Here is a 23,073-nt window from a genome sequence, read left to right as displayed (position 1 = left end):
AAGTCCCAATCCGTTGGCAGCTCAGTACCCCGCTGGGTAATGCTTTTTATTTCCACCGTAGCGGTCTAATTGAAGCATTTTAGGACCTAAACCTCTTCCTCCGGCTTAGCAGTAGCAGTAGCAGCAGCAAGGCTGCGTTCCGCTTCGCTCATAATGTTCGTATCTTTTTTCAATATCTGTCTAATTTTTCATCCTGCCTGTGTTCCGCCGAAAGGGAAAAAAGTTATTAGGCACACGCCAGGATTTAGCATTTTGTCGCTGTCAAAGTCAATGTCGGAAAACATATTGATTGAATCCTCTAAATGGTGTTTTTCTCGCTTCCCAATGTTTCTATCTCTTTCTCATCCAGTCGGAGTGTGCTCCTCTCTCTGTGTGAAACGCTTGCGGAAGCGCCAGGAAGGAAATAATTCCGAAAGTCATTTTTCATCATCGATAGCGAGGCTTCCGTTGTGTAGATGACATCTCACGCGAGGATGAGGGTGGTGGAAAATTTGTTTACGTATTTATTGCAGTTTAGCATGCTAGAAATTCTGGCCGCCGGGAGAGGAAAAACCAGGATAAGGCAGAGGCAGGAGTGCTGGGAAACTGTACATTCGGTAGATGGTAAACCTATTCAGGAAGCTGGCTCAGAAGCGAGGAGAAGTTGCTGCTTTAAATAAATTTCCCTCCTGCTTCATCTGGGTGAGTCTGATGAGAATTCCGCTCTCTGGCTGGTGGGACTGTTTTTTATAAAATTTCTTCTAAAGTAGAAATTAAATTATGCCTAACCGAATAAATATTGGAGAGCGAATAATTCAATCTCGGCTTGGCTTGTCATTTTCATTTTGATGTTGAGACGAGGGATGAGAATGGATGCTACTGAAGCGAAGAGTTTCTGTTGGTTCTGTTATATTTTAGAGTACGAATCAAGTCCTGTGAAAAATTTGTATCTATTGTTCATCTGGCACGTTTCATTTATTGATGATTACGTATTGTTCATATTCATCCTCGTGGCTAAATTCTAGCAATTTAAAATAATCAGAATGTCCACCTTCCAACAGAGAACGAACTCTAAGCCTTCACTAGAAAAATCACGCTATCAAACTGCCAATCGCAAAACTTTAACCATATAACGATCCCTCATCCCCATCCCAAATTCCATTAAATAGGGATTCTGCGGTTATGCCAATGTCTGGTGATAATTTGCCGAGAATCATTAAAATCGCACCATCGGGAGCAATATGTTTTACGATTTGATGTCAATTAGTTAAACTTTTATTAATGGTCGACCCTTGGAAACCCATTCGACTGGGTTTGGCCTGCTGACACGTGGAGTAATATGTCCCGTTCTGATTTGGTTGATGGGAATTTTACGATGCTGTGAAGTTCGGATATTCGTTGGGCATCCAGAACTCAACAGGCGGCATACTTATCTGTCATGTCGTTCAGAGGAATTAATCATTTTCCCGTTCGGATAAGATAGAACCGGTCGTATGTATTTTTATCTCCGGATAAATATCCGCTAAAAAAAGAAGGTTAGACCAAACAGATATTCACCAGTATCGCTCAGAAACAGGAATCATCGTCGCCGGAGTCGAATGCATAAAAATCCTTGTCTGTATGCACAATGAGAGCTACAAAAAAGCGCAAAATATTACCCTGAATTCCTCCAGACGAACGCCTCCGAGGTCCGATTGGATGCCGTTTTTATTAGCCTCCATATATTCGTGCTCCACACAATCGCGATAAAATGATCAAAAGACGTCGAGATTATAGTGGCGGAGCAGTGTTTTGCAGTCGGGTAGTGCAATCCTCCCCGGGGCGCATTTCGTATATGAATATATACGCATCGGAGTGATTCTTCTGCAGAAGAATATTATCAGAATAAGGCTAGCGCAGCTCGAAGCCAAACCAAAGCACAAAAGGTTACGAAACTAATGGACGAGATTCGGGGCTCTCCCGCTTGAAAGATTTTTTTGGTTATACGAAGCTTTCCATCTGATACCAAGCTGGGAGCAATAAAACGGTAATGTTTACGATCATCGTAGCACTACGTAAGGAGAAACCAGATCTCGACTGGTTTGGATCGTTACATCAGAGATGCTGAGAACATGGATGATGTTGAAAATATATGCAGAGTCTGTTACTGAACACAGCTAGTGAGATTAGAATTTTTATCAAGTGAGCAGATTTATTAGTTCAATTCAAACTTTCGAGAATATTCTGAAATGCGTGAAAACGATTCTTCATAACAAATGTAATCCTGTGATGTGTGGGTTATTTTAAGTGTTTAGATTTTAATTTACCGAGAAAACCTAGTAAATTTATAAAAATAATAAAATTTATTATCGAGAGTTGAAAATTGCCATTCCATTTTTATTAATAACAAGCTGACTCGGCAAACTTCGTCCCCCCAAAATTGTTTTTTGTTACCAAAATCTTCAAACATTCACATTCTCTTACCGTTCCGAGCCCAATCGCAGAACTGTTCATTGATTAATCTTCCAACTGACCATTTACAATTTCCTTTCGATATAAATTTCCAAAACCCGTCATTACAATATCAATCTATTTTCAGACACAATTCTCGTTCAAGATTTTTCAATCACTTGTAAATAACATGTTTCTCCCTTACATGGAATACATGTTTTATACAGAAAATATAATAAAAGATGATATCTCCAACCGGAAGTATCCTTCCTCGAGTTTTGCGCTTACCCCTTTGCTTGATAAATTCTCGAGTTATGCAGAAATTTGTGTTTCATTTATATGACAGCCCCCCCCATAGAGAGGGGAAGGAGTGTCGAACCACCATCAAAACGTTTCTTGCCCCATAAAACCTCCACATGCAAAATTTGGCTCCATTTGCTTGATTAGTTTTCGAGTTATGTAGAAAGGGCCTGGCCGGGTAAGGAAGTAAAATGTGCCCCCAAACCAAGTCACTATGGAAAATATTGTAGAAAGTACTAAATGAAAAATTTTGAATATTTTTTGAACCGATAGAATCTATAGTACAGCAATTCCAAACGAAATCGTCCTAAAAATGCAGATTTTAAAAACTTGTATTTTTGATTCCAATGAAAGTGTGTATTCCGTTTGGGTTGGAGGAAATGTGAGTTTTTCACAGCAATTGGGAATTTTTTGACTCAAGCGTAACTTTTGAAAAGGGCTTATCGATTTTAGTAAGAGAAATCTTTGATAATTTATATCTCAAAAACTATGAGTCGTACCGAAATAGTGTCTTAGAAAGAGTTATAGAGTATTGATATGAAAAAAATGTACACTGAGAAAAAAAATTAGTACTCTTTTTTTTTATTTACATTATGAATCCTGATGTTATTTAAAACAAAAAAGGTTATTATCAATCTTCTTCTAAATGTAGCCATTCTCGAGATATTTAAAACAATATTTGTAACTAGGTGACCCGGCAAACTTCGTCTCGCCCAAAATTTGTTTTTGTTATTTTGTTAACATTCATGTTTTCTTACTATGAGCAAGTTCATGGGTCCAATCGCAGAACTGTTCGTTAATTGATCTTCTAATCGACCCCATTACGACCCCTTTTACTATAAAATTCCTAGTATTTCTAACAAAACTCATCATTATAATATAAAATTATTTTCAGACATAATTCTCGTTCAAGATTTTTCAACCACTTGCAAATAACATATTTCTCCGTTACATGAAATAAATGTTTGATACAGAAAATATGATAGAAGGAAGACAGCCCTAAATCGGACAATTCCTTCCTCGAGTTCTGCTTATATCCATATATTTGGCGATACTTTCTTATTGGTATAGATAGAAGAAGATAAAGGAGTGCATTTCATCGTGCGTAGACATATGTAAACATATGAGAATTTAATTTTCGGAATGTTCTCTTTTTCTTTCAGAGTTGTCCGAAAATTTTCAATTGTCATGTTTTTGGTTGAAATATGCCCAAAAATCATCACATCCCAAATTTTGTTTGATTAGTTCTCGAGTTTTGCAGAAGTTTGTGTTTGTGTGCCCCCTGTAATTTGTGTTTCATTTGTATGGCAGACACCCCACCCCCCCCCCAGACAGAACATCCATATTTATATATATAGATTTTGGTCCACAACTTCGTGTTTCCTTCTTTTTGTTTTTCTGGTATGGGACGTTTCATATGGTACATGGACACTGACAGATTTTAGATAATTTGATTTCATCATAACTACATTGTGTCAGCCAGACCACTGTCGGCCGAATCGTGTTCACACTCACCTGCGGGAGCTGTTGGGGGAGGATCGATAAGCAACAGTCGATCACGTGCTTCACGGAAGGAATCTCCTCACTACTGGTGTCAAACCACCATAGAAACATTTATTGCACCCTAAAACCTCCACATGCCAAATTAGGTTCCATTTTTCCATATTTTACGTTTTTACTACCTGCGAGGTAAAACTGCAACGAAGGCGGCCGAAAAAAAATCGTGTAGTTTATGGATCCGATACTGTAACGATTCGCACAGCACAGCGTTGGTTTGATCGATTTCGTTCTGGTGTAGTGGCTGTCGAAGATACACCCCGTACTGGTAGGCCAATCGTCGTGGAAAGCGATAAAATCGTTGAAATCATCCAAGTAGACCGGCATGTGAGCACTCGCTCGATTGGCCAGGAACTGGGTATAGACCAATCCCAAAAAAAGCTGGATGTATGGGTGCCACACGAGTTGACACAAAAAAAATCTTTTAGACCGAATCAACGCCTGCGATGCACTGCTGAAACGAAACGAACTCGACCCATTTTTTAAGAAAATGGTGACTGGTGATGAAAAGTGGATCACGTACGACAACCTAAAGCGAAAAAAGTCGTGGTCGAAGCGCGGTGAGCCGGCCCAAACCATCGCCAAGCCCGGATTGACGGCAAGGAAGGTTTTGCTGTGTTTTTGGTGAGATTGGAAGGGAATCATTCACTATGAGCTGCCTCAACTCGGTTCTCTACTGTGAGTATCTTGTATAGTCCTGACCTGGCTCCCAGTGATTATCATCTCTTCCGGTCCATGCAAAACGCTCTTGGTGATACTAAGTTGGCCTCAAAAGAGGCTTGCGAAAACTGGCTGTCTGAGTTTTTTTTCAAATAAGGAGGGGGGTTTTATAAGGGGGGAATAATGAAGTTGCCTTCTAAATCGCAACAAGTTTGCGAACAAAACGGCGCATATTTGACTTAAATTGGATAATTTTAAGTATGTTAAATAAAGCGTCAAATTTCGATCAGAAATACGACATTTCTTTTTCCCCAATCCATTATTAAAAGGGATTATTTACTATGAAAAAGACAATAAATTAGAAATATTTTTTTTTAATATTTCGGGAATGGCTACATTTAGAAGGAGATTGATAATAACCTTTTTTGTTTTTTAATCACATCAGGATTCATAATTTGTGGCTAAAAATGATTGTTAACATAGAAAAATCCACAGTTTCGAGAATTCCTAAAAAGTCAATGTTCCACAAAATATAAAATATCAAAAATAGTTTTACCATCTTGGGCCCATTTTTAAATTTTCTGCATGACTTATATTTTGTATGAGAAAATTTAACAAAAATTAAAAAATATGTATTTTGGATATTGCAAATTGAATTTTTATTTTGTAAATAAAAAAAAGAGTACTAATTTTTTTTCTCAGTGTACATTTTTCTCATATTCAACCATCAATATTCTATAACTCTTTCTAACACAATATTTCGGTACGACTCATAGTTTTTGAGATATAAATTATCAAAGATTTCTCTTACTAAAATCGATACGCCCTTTTCCAAAGTTACGTTTGAGTCAAAAAATTCCCAATTGCTGTGGAAAACTCGTAATTCCTCTAACCCAAACGGAATACACACTTTCAATCGAATCAAAACTACTCATGTTTTGTCATTTGTGGATTTCATTTGGAATTAGTAAAAAAATGTAGTTTTCAATGTTTTTCACTCCATTCTCGATAGCTTCGTAATAAAAAAAATGAAAAAAAAATACTGGAAATGCATCTTATAATAGTATATCGAGAAATATTATCAACAACATGTTTCATCAAAAATTTAAGTACTAAAATATTCTTGAAATATTAAATGAAAGTTTTGAGTGATTCAGAGTTTCTCTCTTCTACTCTAATTCGCATTTAAATGTGTTTCTGCACCTTTTCTAGATAAGTGTGATTTTTTTTACCAATGTGCGCGATCAGCAGTTTTAGTCAATAAATATGACCGATCGTGCCAGACCGAGTTAGTCATTAAAAAGTGCAGAGTGTGTACGTTAGTTAAGTGAATAAAAGTAATCCTCATAAACAATTTCCGTGTTTTTTTAAAAAGGCGATCACAGCCCTAGAAATGTGATTATGAAATTTTGTTTTTTTTAGAATTTTGAGACTCTGTACTGGTTCTATTCTATTTGAATCTGTTCGTATGTGATTTTTGATATTTGTGATTTTTTTTCACAAAATTTCGAGAACTGCGCGGTGCGAAAAAAATCCAATAATTAAATAAAAATCTAATTCGTTCATTTTCTAATACTTTGTTATTTTCCTAAAATCTATAATTGTATCGTATTCATGTGTTCGTGAAAAGTGACCCCAAATCTTATCACCAGTGCTATGGAAAATGTTGTATAAGGTATCAAATTAGGAAAATTAGTTTTTCTTTTTTTTACTCAATAGGCTTGGAAATGAAAATTCGAGAAATACTCAAAGTATGTCTGTTATGAAGTACCACGACAAATTAAACAATTTTTTATGGGAAATACTTTTTTTTGTACTTCGAAATTTTGGATTTTTTTTTATTTTTAGATCCATTCAAATATAATTTTCAATTAAATGTACCTGTTTTTGATATGTGATTTTTTCAGAATTTTAGAGCGTGTTGCGGTACAATTTTTCAATAATTTGAAATTTTGGAATTATTAAATTAAGTTTTGAGACTTAAATTAATTTAAATTAAGTTTTGAGTGCTGCTTTGAAATGTGTTCGTACCTCTTTTTTATATTTATGATTTTTTCATAATTTATTGAGAATCGGATTTTTCGTTGGAGAAAGTATATTGATTCAGAAGGGGCGCATTTTGATGGTGGCAATATAAATTAAGATGATAAATAAAAATATCAAATGTCATATGATGTCATATGATGTCATATGTCATATGACACCTAAACACGGACGAATGTAACAAAATTTGTAAAAAATAATACTTAATTGATTTCCACAATCTGACCAAAAAGTCACTGATAGGGGTATCCACTTGAAGTCAGGCCTGGACTGCATGAGCATCTCTCAACAAAGCTTCCGCATCTTTGCCTAAAGACTGAGAAGAAGTAACAGCAGCTTGCAGTAAATCAATTATTTTATTTTATTTTTAGTTTTTATGAAATCGACGATTAATAAAATCGTAGATTTAATTTAATAAGACTAAACATATCAACCTCTAATCTATTTATAGAATTATCAAATTTCGCAGAAAAAAACATTTCGAAATGCCAAGAAAAATTGACTTTTCGATGGTATTTTTATCATAGTAAGATGCAATATGAATATTTTGACATGGGACTATGTCTTTGAGTTCTATATAGGGGGGTCACTCTACGAAAATGTAACGATTTATTAAGAGTTTTCAAACGCAGATTACACGAAATCGTTATTGCGACATATGTTGTGTTATATACCATGAGATAGTAAATTTATCCATTCATATTTTTTTTGCTCAAACATTAACAGTGAATATAGTAAAAAAAGTTAACAATTTGACGACGGGTATGTTTTCTCTCGATTGCACTAACCATTCGCTTTCCTTCCAGACTCTAGACACTAGTTTACGAAAAAAAAAATTACAATATGACAATCTACAATGCACTTCAAAATAACAAAACAATAATTTAACATAAACGAGTGTACAATTTTCTGAGGACTGAGCGAGATGGATTAAAATCAAAAACACTGTAACATTGATTATAAATCCTACACATACTATTGGCAGGTTAATTTCTACCATAATTGGTTCGAGCAACAGATAGGCAAAGAAAGTTGTGGAAGCGAAAATTACGACGACGAATGTCTATATTAAGGCTACTGAGTAGATCGCAACCCAATCAATTCGTGCTCAATCCACGTTTTTATCGTGTAGGTCTTGCTACTAACAGTTTATATAATTGTGATCCAGGATGTCATAACATCGAGCATGTTGTTTGATTATGTAAAAAATGCAATAAATGAATTTAACTGGGTGCTGATTTAGAAGATCCAAAGGATAGAATCACGTATATTAAAAAGGGTAGTAATAGCTTTAATGGTATTGTTGTGTAGAATGTGGTTTCTGATTCTACCACATTATCTCATCTAACCCGTTAAAGGATACAAGTTCATACAGGAAATGGTTTTTTCAGGGCTTCCATTTAATGTATCAAAAGAGAAAAAAATTACAGATTTTGAACAATGAAAAACCCTAATTCAAATGCAATTACTACACATAATCACAGTCCTGTGTCAAGATCACGTCCGTGCCCCTAAGTCCAGATCCATCAACTTTTTTTCTATATTTTCTTTTCCAAGCTGTTGAGAGTGTCGTGAAAAAAAGGAAAAGCTACGTTTTTAACCACAGCTCTTATAGTAAACCATATAGGGATGTAGAAGAATTATCTAATTTTCTAATTTACAACGAGACTTTTCATAGCGCTGGTGATCAGATTTAGGACTCTTTGTATGAATGCACGAATACAATACAATAATAGATTTTCGAAAAAAAAAGTTAGAAAATCACAAAAAAATTGAAAAAAAAAATATAAATTTAATTAGAAAAATAGATATTTTCATACCGCGCAGCTCTATTCGGAAAAAAGATCATCAATATCAAAAAACACATACACAAACAAATGAACATATATATTGAAAAATGATCTAAGCCTATAATGGGTCTCAAAATTCTAAAAAAAAAAATAAAAATTTAGAAATATATATTTTCTCGTACTGCGCAACACTGTTAAGATTCTCAAAAAAATCACGCATATCTATGAAAGGTGCAGAAACACAATTAAATAGGAATTAGAGTAGTAGTGAATCTCAAAATTGTTAAAAAAAATCAATTTTTCAAAAATTTTTGATAATATTTCTCGATACACCATCATAAGATGCACAGTTTTTTTTAAATTTTTATTTCAAAGCTATCAAGAATAGCAAGCAAAACATTGAAAACTACGTTTTTACTATAGATTGTATGTTGAACCTCATAGGGGTTTAAAAAAAAAGTAAAAATTTCTTATTCAGTACTATATACAATATTTTCCATAGAGCGGGTTATTTGGCTTGGAGTCATTTTTTACTTCCCTACCCGGCCAGGCCCTTTGTATTTCATTTATATGGTAGTCCCCTCTTAGAGAGGGGGAGGAGTGTCGAACCACCCTAGAAACATTTAAAACCTTCACGTGTCAAATTTGGTTCCGTTCGCTTGATTAATTCTCGAGTTATGCAGAAATATGTGTTTCATTTGTATGGCAACCCGCCCTTGAAAGATGGGGGAAGGGTTTCGAACTATCATAAGTACCATCTCCGGCCCCAAAAAACCCCTACATACTTTTGCTCATTTCTATTTTAGGGTGGTACGATAAATCGATTTTTTCGCCTTTTTCCCAAAAATGACTTTTTTATAAATTCATAACTATTGAACTACTGGACCGATTCAGATGATATTTTGTTTTCGTAATTATTGATTGTTTGTTTTTTTGTTGTTTCCATGAATTTGGGTTAGAGGGCGCTATATTTTTTTCTATCGAAAAAAATTTTGAGGCTCGAGAAACAATGATTTTTTTTGTGCGTCATCCATAAATTACCTGAAAAATGGAAAAAAAGTGCAAGGACATTAATTTTAATAGATTATTTAAAACCATTCAAAAACAATACTCTTGCATTTTTTTTATTTAAAAAAAACTAATCTATTTTTTAACTTCTTGAATGGCACTAACGTTCCTAGAGGAACTTTGCCGTCTCAGTGTAGTATTACTTGCGCCATTTTAATAGTACTTGATTGAGATTTGTATGCCAAATAACACACCTTGAATGCATTCTGAGTGGCAAGCTCTAGAAGTACGCGTGACCACAGTGCAAGTCGGAAGAAACTTCTTTGACGAAAAATCCTCCGGCCAGAACGGGAATCGAATCCGAACCCCCGGCATGGTAATGTGGAACGCTAACCACTTGGTCACGGGATTTTTTATACATCTGGTAAATAGTGAAGAAAAACTATTCTAATTACATCATTTGACCGGCATCATAGACAGCTATCTGAGGATCTAAATAACATATGGGATTAAGTCCTATCATTCCTCGTCCACCAATTCTCGTACTGTGCGATTCTGGAAAAGAAAGGATGAAAATTCACAGCAGTTTTCATGACAACAAAAAACGAATAAAATGGTGCGACTTTGCTAGATTTCGAGATTGGATAGATTCAATTGGACTCAACCACACCATAAAAACCGTAAGATCAGAAATGTTAATGTACTCGATTAAACCATAACGAAAACATGACGTTCGTCTAGCTTCGTGAAGTTATAGTAAAATTATTTTAAAAATATTTCTGTAAATTTTCTAAAAATCGTTCAAGTGGTTCAAAAGATTTTCAGAAACGTGTATATTCGAAAATTAAAAAAATACGGGTATAGGATTTTTCAATATGAGATAAATATACACGAATCAAGCAAAATCGGAGTATTATTTCAGTACCTTTTTTTTGTGGATTTTCTGAATAATTTTCGCTCATTATAGATACGTAGAGGTGTCTAGATGATTGTAGGCACAACATTTGTATAAATTCGTGACTAGAACTCGGCGATCGCCATAAATTATATACCGTTGTCGAATTTAAATAAAACTCAACGGTAGACCTTCCTTCATGAATGGTCCAAGCAAAGCCCAAAACACTTTCTCCCACAATTTGCGATGAATAGTTATACTACACGCGAATACGAGCATCGCATAGCAATTGATTTCATCGCGATGGGAGCCAACATTTCGCTTAGCAGTTCATAATTTTCCCAATTTTTCTCTCTCTCCCTATTTTCAGGCAGCCGCGGTCTGGAGGCACCATACTCAATCTTCTTCTACATCCACGGCGAGGGGTACGACTGGGGCTCCGGCAATCCGTACGACGGTTCCGTGCTGGCCAGCTACGGGCACGTGATCGTAGTTACAGTCAATTTCCGCTTAGGAATCCTCGGTAAGTACACGCACTGTGTGATCCCCAGCATGTTATGTTTACGTTCCGCGTACAATTGTTTCCAAACTCATCGCCATTCCGGTGATTTATGGTCGGGAATTTCGCCGCATCCAACCGGGGGACTGTTTATTCATACAATACGCGAGATCCAGCGGAAATTTTCTGCAATGTTTTTCTAATTTTTTTTTTTTTTTTTTTTTTTGAGAGACACGGGAAACATATAAAAACCATACATCACACGGCTTTGCTGGAGGCCGCTTGTGATCCAAAGGAAAGGTTTTTTTTGGGGGAGGAGTAGGGACACTTTGAAATATCTTTCCAATTTCAAAACAAACATTCAATTAGAGTGAGTCAACATTTTTGTCTCGACCAGGAAAAACCTTGGGCGGTACCGAATTCTTCTTTTGTTGGGAACAAAAAATGCTAACCAGCGACTACGGAACACGTACCGAGTCGCTTTGTGGACTACGCGATGGCGGATTCGAGAACCGTAAGCGAAACCAGCAGCATCATATTTCTCGATCATGAAACTATTTACTCGCCGCTAGCCGGCAGTCTTTCCTCCTAGAGGAACAGCACCCACAGCGAAACGAGATGAGGAACCCTCTCCTCTCACGCAGCAGCCGGTTGGACCCCACCCAGAAACGGCCGAAAGCGACAGAAACGTGTCTCGAATAGTTTATCGCTGTTTACATTTGTTAGATATATTTTGCGAATTTTTCCAGCGTATCGGTCAGACAAGGAGAGGGGGAGGAGCGCATCATACGAGGACTCGGGGAACCTTTCTAGTGCAATAAATACAATTTCATAAACGAGTAAAACCGGACCGGAGTCAGTTTAGTTTTGCCTTTTCCGTGCTGGATGGTTATTAAAACTGGATGGAGCATGTCGGGCAGCTCATGCATTTTGGTAGCGGGTGCCGAATCTAACGTCCGAATGCGAACACATTTGAAGCATGAAATTTTGAGACCAGTCTCCTCGACCGAGATATGATCATAGCTAGGAAATGAATGTTTGCCGAAGCTGGTCATTCATCGTGTCGGTTGAATTTATACAACTTTATTATTTAGGGGTTCTCTTATTCTCATTATTTGTATGTTCAAGTTTTTATTCCGTCGCTCGATTATAGTCACGGCTAATGGTTATTCGTGACTACAATAGATAAGCTTTGAGAGTACACTTGATTGGTGGTTTTGTGGCCAGACACATTCATGCTCGAACTTTTTTTTTTATCCAGCAAAGCTTTTGGAACATATTCTATCATAATTCAATTTAGACAAGCAACCGTTTCAGGGACTTTTCTCCGACTCGTTTCCGAGACCCATTTTCAGACTAGAGTGGTAAATAATATTTATTTTCCCGCCCAAGAAAAATTACAAGTGGCTCAGCAGGTATGGAACCAAAAATATGATATGAATTATGTTCCGATCCCAACTTTATGTGTGGAACGAATAATACATTCGCTGCACATAAGGACACTGAAATTGTGGCCAGTTTGTGAGCGGAGAGAGAGAAAACCGGAGACAACGAGTAAATTTTATATTTTTGTATCCCCCCCACCTGCAAACATCCCTTCCGCTGTGAAAAAAAGATGCGAAAATCAGCAATGGATTTCAAAGTTTGCGAGAAATTAAAACGTGTTCTACATGTGAAATTTTTTTTATCGTTCCATCTCGTACGTGATTATCACGTTGATTTATGGGCGCGAGCATTTTTATTTTCCACCTATCGTTTCATTTATTCGTGTTCTTTTTTTGTTCGTTTATGACTGGTAATTCCTGTCGTGAACAATTTCGGCTTGATTTCGGCGGGACGGATTTAGCATAAGTGATTGGACTACTGGTGAGTAATAGCAGTAAAGAAGGCAAAATTGGATTTCATCCCTTTTTCATGTGTTCGCGTGATGTTTAAAGTATGATGTTAAAGTCAATTGGAAGCATTAAGTTATTAATAGAGATTTATTGATTTCTTTCACTCAAAATCACCATTTAGGTAGACCATATTCTATCAATTTGGCTACTCTGTGACGCAACTGGTATTAACAATTTATTCAATCAATATATTGTTATTAATTTAAAATATTTTTTTTTATATTTCCTTTATTTTTACAAGCTCAGTTACATAGGGTTTAGGGAGCCTAACTCTTAACAATACTTTTAAGAGTAATTGAGTGGAATCCCTTTCGATTTCAAGCCGTCGTGGTGACGTTTGAAGGCAACGAATATTTTTTCTCGTAATAGGAAAAGATCCTATTATCACTACACCCAAACTAGCGTTGGCTGAAAGCTTTTCATCTTTGGCAGAAATAATGCCATTTCGTGTGCTGGAGGGTCAAATGCGCAAATAATGAGCTGTTTTAATAGCTTAAAAAAGGTTTGTATGTATGGGAGTAGACATCTCTTTCTTTTTTCTTTCTTCATTTCATTTGGGATTGTGCCAAAAAAAGTCCATACGACGTCAATGGGGATCGAACCAAGGCCGGCTGGAATGCAAAGCTGTTTCACACGACCACGCTATCCATATAGCTACTAGCGCTGTTGTATAAAGGCGTGATAATATTACACCTCATCATAAAACGAAGTTGGAAAATGTTTTCTAAGAGGAAAAAGAAAAGCATTAACGAGAATAGATATTTCTCTCTGTCTGGGCCGTGTATTTGGCAAACTATGTTTCACCTGTCTCGCTCGCTCATATTGGCTCATATTGACTCTAGCATATATATTATACAAATGATATACACGTATTGGGGAGTAGAACATTTTCTGTTATTTTTCGGCTCATTCAATGTAATAAATCGGGATGCCAAAACATGTGCTCAAAATAAACTTTGGGTATATGCATTCAATATTACTATTGATATTATTGTGAAGGTTTGCCTAAAACCGTGATCAAGATCTGATAATTGAAATGTGTAATTGTTTTACAAATTCAACTGAAATTCACAGAAATATGATTTCTCCATAGAAACATTTGAATTTTTAATTTACTCAAATACTAAACAAAACCATATCTTCGAAAATCACACGTTATATAGAGTGAAATTTGTTCTTTCAAATTCCATCAACAAATATTTTCTATGTTTGCCCCAGAAAGAATGGCAAGCAATTGAAGAGAACGTATTTTTCTGGAAAGAAATATCAATAACTTTGAGTGAAGTTGAGATATTGACAAGTTCTGCATCGCAAAATGTTTGTATTAGTATGTTCTAAAAGTTTTTCGAAGACGGTTTGTATGAAGAATTTGAAATATAAATGTTAGAGCAAAAAAACTGTTTTTTTTATGGTGATCCTTACGCAAAGTCTAGAGAATAACCATCGAGCTCAAAATGCTAATTTCCACTTAAATGCATCGCCTGGACTATTGTGCAATGTCCTTTAAAAAAGAGGATCGCAGACCAATTAATATGTTACACATGTACGAGAGAATTTTGGAAATCGTAGTCAAGGAACAACTGTTGGAACATATAACGATAAATGGGATTTTGTTTTATGAACAAGGCTCGTATGCAAATAATGAATTGAGCAGGAAAACCGTATTTTCCCACCGCCAGCCAGAGAAAATTATGATCGTTATAATAATTGATAATGGTTATGATTCTCAGATTCATCTATAGGTACTTCTTGCCTCGGACCAATTCGTGGCTTAATTAAGGTTTGCATCCTATTGTTCATTTATTTATTTATTTATTTTTTTGTAGAAAGTCTGTGATCACAATTAAGCATACATATTGGTTGTTTGTCTGTTATTTTGTAAGACTTTTTTTCTTCTATATCATAGTTATTATGCCTTCAGAAAAGGAAACTTTTAGAGTACCTGTCATATAACAAATGTACAATCACAGCAAATATTCCTTAAGTTCTTAAAAAAAAATTAATAGAGTTCATAAGTTAAATCATCAGGTCCAGGACTTTTTTGTTTCTTTGTCGATTGCTTTAGAGCTAATTCTAATTCTGAAATGTGAAGTGAAGCTTTAAGATTATTACAATCTTCAGTTGAAATCCCCTTATCAATAAAGGTTAGAATATGTTCGATATCACAAATTGGACTATTGGACTTTTGGACTATTCATTTTTTTGTATCAATAGAGAAACATGTTATTTGCAAATGAATCAATAATCTTGAGCGAAAATTGTGGATGAAAATAAATTTACATAAAAATCTCATGTCACGATGTCACGATAACCGGTTTTAATGAAATTATACACAATAAATTGGTTAGACATGAGAATATGCCGTAAACTATATTACATACCGCTAGAATACCGATTATCGTATGTTTAATACCGACTAGGGGAGCCCTATGCAGATAAAAATATTTTTTTCAAATATTTTTTTTGTGAATTTTTTTCTAAATTTAGCTTAAAAACACAAATTTTTATCCTGTTGATCTAATCTCCTCTATCTAATCTATACAAATAAAAAAAAAAGTTCATTTTTCAAACAAACGAATTTATTCACGTTGCAGAATGAAAAATGGTACTACATCCACTTCATTGCACTTTCATCCACACATGCGTAAGTAACATCGATTCGCCCAAAGCTCGGCGCATCGCCTACGAGCTGGAAGCATTAACGAATGAGCACAATTACTTATTGAAATCCTTCAGATCACATATGCTCGTATAGCTAAATGTTAATCACGCTATTGTCATCAATACCGATAAAACACCAGTTTATGAATATGTGGTTACAAAAGTTACAAAAGACGCAACGAACAAGAGAGTGCACTCGATGAATTTTTATGTGTGTTATGCGATATCGTGAGCTGTGTCAACAGTTCATGAACTCGACATGTACGCAAAGGTAGAGAACGAACGACTGCGATTCCTACGAGACAATCTACAGAAGCGGGGTGAGGAAGAATCAATTCACTTGCGAGACGCTATCATGAGCAACGCTGACACAGCCTTTGCTATTGCCATGCAGAAACTCAATGCATTGTCATGGAAATCGATAGTGTAATAGGCTCGAAAAATAAACCATCTAAAAAAAACAAAATGAACGATAACTTCGTCCAATACGCTTCATTTCATATACCGCATAAAAAAACGCACGAAAAAAACGGCACAAGAACAGAAAATTGAGCAAAAAACAGGTTTTCCTGTATATGTAATAGAATAACAAGTTTTCTGCAAGTGGGTAAAAATCTTGAACCAAAATCGGGACTGATAATGTTTGCCATTTAAGTGCCATTTAAGAAAAAGAAGAAGAAAAAGTTTTGGCAGAAATGCAAGTAGAAATATAGAAAATAGTTATATTAGAATCAATACTATGTCTTCTATGTATGCAAAGCACATCGAGCGATAATTTGTATTGAAATGTTCACAATTTAAAATTGCGTTTGGGTCTGCTAATTTGAGTAAATTGCTCCACATACACGGATACATTATTTTGATTTTTTCAACATGTATTTAATGTAACAGAGAAATATGATATTTACAAATGATTCAAGAATCTTGAGCGAAAATTGTGTCTGAAAAAAATAGAAAACTATTATAATAACAAGTTTTGGTAGAAGTAATAGGAAACGTATAGTAAATGAAAATTGTACGTTCGAGTTCATATCAAAAAAATAATTTTGGGCGGGGTTCGCCGGGTCAGCTAGTACACTAAAATACCTTGATAGAACAAATTTTTAGAAGTAAAAGATGTTCTCGGACCACTTGTGTACATAGTATCTTAAATTATAAAATTATAAATTATAATGTACTCGCTGACCCGGCAAACTTCGTCCCGCCCAAAATGAAGTTTTTGTTATCTGCCTCTTCAAACATTCACGTTTTCTTACTAAGCAAACGCTCATGGGTCCAATCGTAGAACTGTTCATTGATTCATCTTCAAATTGACCATTTAAAATTTCCGTTTTACTATAAGCTTCCCAGTACTTCTACCAAAACTCTTCATAATACTATCAAGTTATTTTCAGCCACAATTCTCGTTCAACATTTTTCAACCATTTGCAAATAACATATTTCTCCTTTACATGAAATGCATGTTTGATACAGAAAATATAATAAAATGAAGACATCTCAAATCGGACGATTCCTTCCTCGAGTTTCGCGCTTACTAACACATTTGGCGATCCGTTTTTATTTATATAGTTATAAGATATAGAAGTGCGTTTTTTACCCTGAAAATCCATTTCCACTTTCGAACAAAAACCAGTTACGTTGGAGCAAACATTAAATGGACTAACAACGCTTATCCCGATATAACTGCGAAACATATAGGAATTCAATTTTCCGAATTTTACCATTTTCCTTCAGAGTTTTCCGAACGTTTTCAATTGCCATGTTTGGCTGGAACATGGTTGGTTGAAATATGTGTAATATTTTTATAGGACTCTCCTCTCCCTTCCACAAAAGGGAGGGATGTATAACCATCATTGAAACGCTATCCAGAGCATCTCAGATTGCAGTGATTTGTTGTGGGTGTAAAGAAATTAGTTATTCAAGCAACCTTGCAAAACTCAACATCTAAAAAAAATCAACTACTTTTTGTAATGGGTTTTTTTCCAAAATTTTTGCAAAAAATCCTTGCTCAAAAACTATATAACATTTGGCCAAAGGAGAAAACTGATCGAATTCGTAGAAAATTGTTGAATTTTCATTTGAAAAATATGAAAAATATGAAAATTTGACACAGAAATTTTTTTTTCTTCAAATCAAAATTCATTTTTCTCAAACACGTATTTTTTTAAATTCTAAAAAAAATATGAATAGCCAGTCATCCATACATCGAAAGATGCACTTCTACAGGAAATAAGTGTTTCTAATATCTTTTTTTATGTTTTATATGCAAAAATTACAACTATTCTTATTTTGTTTAAAGCCAATGTATGGTGCCCTCGGCGAAGTTTTAGATAATATTGAAATTAGGACTTTTTTTTATTCCAGGGTCATGCGGATAGATTCAAATTGGCTGTCAAAAAGATTCCAATAGAATTGTCAAAAGAAATCCAATAAACAGTAGTTTTCTCATAATATAGAGAGACGTACATAGCGAAAATATTGCTTTTGAAGGCTAAAATAATCGAATTAATAAAAATTAACAAAAATTTCTTCTATTAATGCTGGCGTTCAAAATCATAATGTCTCAACTGATATTTTGGCAGATAGTGGAATTTCAGTATTATTGATTGCCAAACTTCACTAAGCTTAATTACAACTCAATTTTACGTCTCGCCAAAAACAATTACGATTACGAAATACCGTTTTGTATCATATTCCGAACACTTAAGCTTTGATGACTATTAAACATTGTCTCATTACTCAAAATGGTACTTTTTCACGAAATTAATTTGATTTTTAGATACAATAGAGCCTTCTTTTTCATTTGACTACAAAAAAACTGATTTACAAATACATATTCATGATGAAAAACTAAAAATATGTTTAATCATTTTTGTCTCGGATTCCGAAACAACAAAAACAAAACAACTGAAAACAACAAACAAATAGGTGAAAAAACTACAAAAACTGAGAAATTAACAATGTTTGTTTTTTACAGAATTTGCGAACGCAAACATTTTATCATTGGTTTTGACTGTCACTTTTTTGCAAATGCTTAAAATTATAAATTATAGGCTGTATCGGTGCCTGTAAATGATGTCAAAATGAAGCCTATACCTCAAATAATGTCTGTGTTTTCATTATTAAACTATTTATAACATTAAAGTTCTGTAAATTTACATGAAGTGTTCGGAATTTGAATCAGGCGTAGAAACTTGATTCATATTCCGAACTACTTCAACTGCATAAAATATCTTTTTTTTTCATCCATTTATTGTAGATTCTCACTTTTTCTAGCACTTAACATGAGAAAAGCAAACAAAAAAAGTTGAAAGAACTACAAAAACTGAAAAATGAACGATGCTTGTTTTTAAAGAATTTGCATTGGTTTTGATTGTCACTTTTTTGCAAATGTCTAATATTAAAAATTATAGGTTGTATCGGTACCTGTAAATGATGTCAAAATGAAGCTTATACCTCAAAGAATGTCTGTGTTTTCATTATTTAATTATTTACACAGCGCGGACTCGATTATATACAGGTCTCGATTTCTTTTCACTGTAAATAATCGAATCCTGTATATAATCGAGTCAAAAAATTTTTTTATTTGATTTTTATACACATATTTTTCGTTTTTTGATTATAAAAGAAGAATTTGATTTTTGATTCATCCCCTTAAAGTCATAAAAATACTTTTCTCATGTGAAAAATCCTAATTATTTCAGGAGATGATAGAGGATCATATTTGATGATAAAAATCCTTCTACACATATGTTCGAATTCCAAAAATGACAAAATTATTGAACTTTTTCTCTGTTTCGAGCCCTGTTTGCTTTAAACTGGCTCTAATTCAAAAATTATGCTAAGTAGGATAATTCTGTTGCTTCCATTCGAAAGATAAGAAAAATTTATACAGGATACAGTTAGGAAATTTCCAAATACATAGTGGATTTAATTAACATTTTAGAAGTGAAAAACATCAAAGTTTGTAGTTTTTGAGGTGTTTTTCTTAGTTTTATCCAAAAAATACATAATAAACATTAATATTTTTATCAACCAAACTGAATCTCTCTAATTGCTCTACAATTTGTTCTTTGACATCCAACTTCTATCTTTCCTAATTTCGCTGTAATATCGTTTTAAACAATTTCTGGTGAATCTTCAACTAAAATCTACCAAAATCACGATTTTTACTTCACTGTACTCGCAATAGCCAATTAATTTTCACTTTAACGTTGATCCATTTTTTTTTTTTTTTGAAATAAGTCATATTTGAAATATATAAAAAAAAAAAATTTTCAAACTGTATATAATCGAGTCTAAAATTGTATATAATCGAATCATAAATAATCTAGTCTGTATATAATCAAGTCCAACCTGTAACATAAAAGTTCAGAAAAATTACATTTAAAAATGAAGTGTTCGGAATTTGAGACTGTTCAGAATATTAGACAAAATGGTTCGATTCTAAACGCTAGAATTATATTATTTGAACAACTAAAAAATACGAATTGCACAAATTACAACATTTATTTCATTCGAGTTTATACAAAAGACAAATCATTAGAATCAATGCATAATACTTAAATATTTCTGTCGTGCTTTGTTTAACTCATTCTGTAAAGTTATTCCGTGTGCAAACTGTGCTGCATCAACGATTGAAAAAACGATTAAAATCATGACAGTGAGGCAAAGAATTTGTAGATAACTAAAAACAAATAAAAATAAACGTTTCCTTAATGTTCTACACCTTCGTCTCTCAGCTGCGTGTAGCAGTAATTTAACGTCACAAAGATTTCCGCAGAATTTTCTTGAATGAAAGTATGGTTGGCTCCAAAAGGTAGAAAAGCAAATCCCACGCCACGATAACGTTTTTTCCTTTCATTGTAGGAACATTTGACAAATAGTGCATAAGGGAAAAAAGTTGCAGGAAATTTATTTTCTCGTTAAAAATGTACATGAAAAATAAATTTGCTTGACTCCGCTTTACCTACCTTACAGTTTTGACGTAGGATTACGTCTTTCGGGAACATATTGGGGTACAAATTGAAAATCGAAAATCGAGCACATCGTGAAAATTGTCCAAAAAAAACACTTATTACTCAGTCAGTTCATGATAAATTGATGAGATTTTTGCGTCAATCGATTTCGCCACTCCATAACAATTTTTTATATTTAAGAAAATAATATATGTCATGAAACTAACTATTGAACAATTGAAATCTCAACCCCTATCCTAACGGAAATACCCACTTCTGATTGGTCGAAATTGACACATGCGCCGGGTCCCTAACAGAGACATCAGAACCAAGCTGTGTGGGGGAATTCGGCATTGCAAATACATTAAAGTAGGGGGAGCTTTTGCTCGCTCGCTCGAGAACGGGTCGTTTGGCTTAAGCTCTCTGTTTTGTTGTGTTCATTTTCACCCAAGGAGAGTTTATACGGCGAGAAAAATTGGAAAATTAAAGGAATATTAGAAAAACTGATTGCTCTACATATAGTATTAGGTGTGTTAGTCCAATTAAAATTCGCATTGGGTTGGATAAACACTAAGAAAGTAAAAATTATAAAAGAAAATTGCCTTTTCCATTTCAAATATGTTTTCTCTATATTAAAATAACATGTTTTTACTGATGAGAAAAATTGATAATTGTGTTCGGTATTGGTTATTATCTTATATTGCATTGGTGAGTTTTTTTTCTTTAATTCATCCAATACAGGAGGCATCTCGTCTAGGATGACAGAGGGCGGTTTTGATCATATCACGTTCCACTTCGGTATCTTTTATCTGATACGCACCATCCAACGACTGTTTACCATCCTTCTGTCATCATCACTCGGTAAACACTGGTGAAGTGAACAAACAATACCCAACAACCAAACAAAACGGCCCTTTTCAGGAGGCCACCAAATCATTATCAAAGAGTTTAACGATGAAATTCTTTAAACATATCAAAAAATCAACAGATAGCTTAACGGAATCCTACGTCAACTATGCGGTCGTGTCTCGGACACAACCCTCCTGTGACTTTTTGAAATAGGGGAAGTCCGGGCCCCTGTGACGAAGTGACGCCCCTGTTAAGCAAAACAGGATGAAACTTGTATTTTTACTACATATTTCAACGTTTCTTCACATCCACAACGTAGCCACGTTTGTTTTCTTTGTAATGAAATGAGCAATAACGATTACGAATAGGCAAACCAACAAAAATAACGAGAATTCTGAACGCATTCATATTACACCATTCTCAAATAAGCGAGGTGAGATGCCCATCTGCGTGTCCAAAACAAACCACAACAGCGTTTATTTTGGATAACTCTTGATTCGCTGCTTATATCTTCCGCTTTCGTTATGTTTCTACCAGTTAGAATCATCAGATGATCTCGAATTTTCGAGGCATTTTTGTTATCAAACGCCGAAAACGCTGTTTTACTCATTCTGTAAAGAATTTTGAATCCTATATTTTTGTTAACAAGCGTATCAATATGTGCCGCTGTTCACAAATGTGCTGCCAGACTTTTGGCCTTTGTATTTATGAGTTTTCGTTTTGATTCTAAGGTTTGCATCATTCTTAATAATAGATGGATTTTAGTAGTCAGAAACATTGAAACATTTTGTTTCGTTCTGGTTTTTATTACATAATACAAGAAAAGATATGTGAAAATGATTTCATGCTTTTCAGAAAATATCTGGGTATAAAACAATTGCAGAAAATATCTGAGTGAATTGGTAACACTGGAACTGACTAACTCGTTATTAATCTCCATACCCATTATGAGATGGATTATAAAATTGCGTTTTGATGTAAAAAATTGATTTTCTTTTTTTTTTTTTATTCAAACTCAATTGATAGCTCTAACAATTGAGAATGTATTGGAGTTTGTAAAATTTAAATAAGTTTTACATGCTCCAAAAGTCTTATGAAAGAAGCGGTCAAAAGTTGCGTGAAATCATGCAGTTTTTAAAATATTATTATTTTATGAAGATAGACGTGGTTTTTGTGCTACAATACATTTAATTGTATTTATAATGAAAAAAGGAAGTTGTAAGCACAGAAAAATCCTGCCGATTACTGCGTTTTCCATGATTTTTCATGGTGGTGCGTTTCACCGTGCGTAAGACGCACCTTACCCAAAGTTTCCCTATATCGCTATTTTGTATGAAAATAATCATGAAAAAGCAATGTTTTACCTGTAACATATTTGTCTATATACTCTCGAATTGACATTGACTTTTTCGAAAAGTAGTTAATTTTTTTTTGAGATTTCAAGCGTTCAAAGTTTTTTAAATGATCAATGTTTTTATACTCACAATGACCACTGCAATCTGAGATGGTGCTTCCAATCAAGTTGGCATGAAATTCGGCATTACATTAG

The 23,073-nt window shown here is 34.4% G+C and overlaps 1 protein-coding gene across 1 annotated transcript in view; it reads left to right on the top strand.

The window, feature by feature from the left end:
- Positions 1–23,073, top strand: part of LOC129764427 (neuroligin-1-like) — a 615,422-nt gene that overhangs the window by 437,726 nt on the left and 154,623 nt on the right. The window contains exon 8 of the mRNA XM_055763494.1: positions 11,033–11,185. Coding sequence (XP_055619469.1) covers positions 11,033–11,185 — 153 coding nt within the window. The remainder of the gene's footprint in view (positions 1–11,032; positions 11,186–23,073) is intronic.

The sequence above is a fragment of the Toxorhynchites rutilus genome, chromosome 2, assembly GCF_029784135.1.
Source record: "Toxorhynchites rutilus septentrionalis strain SRP chromosome 2, ASM2978413v1, whole genome shotgun sequence".
In the NCBI taxonomy this organism is placed as follows: Eukaryota; Metazoa; Arthropoda; class Insecta; order Diptera; family Culicidae; genus Toxorhynchites; species Toxorhynchites rutilus.
The sequence above is the reverse complement of the archived record's forward strand: the minus strand, read 5'-3'. Positions and strand labels throughout refer to the sequence as shown.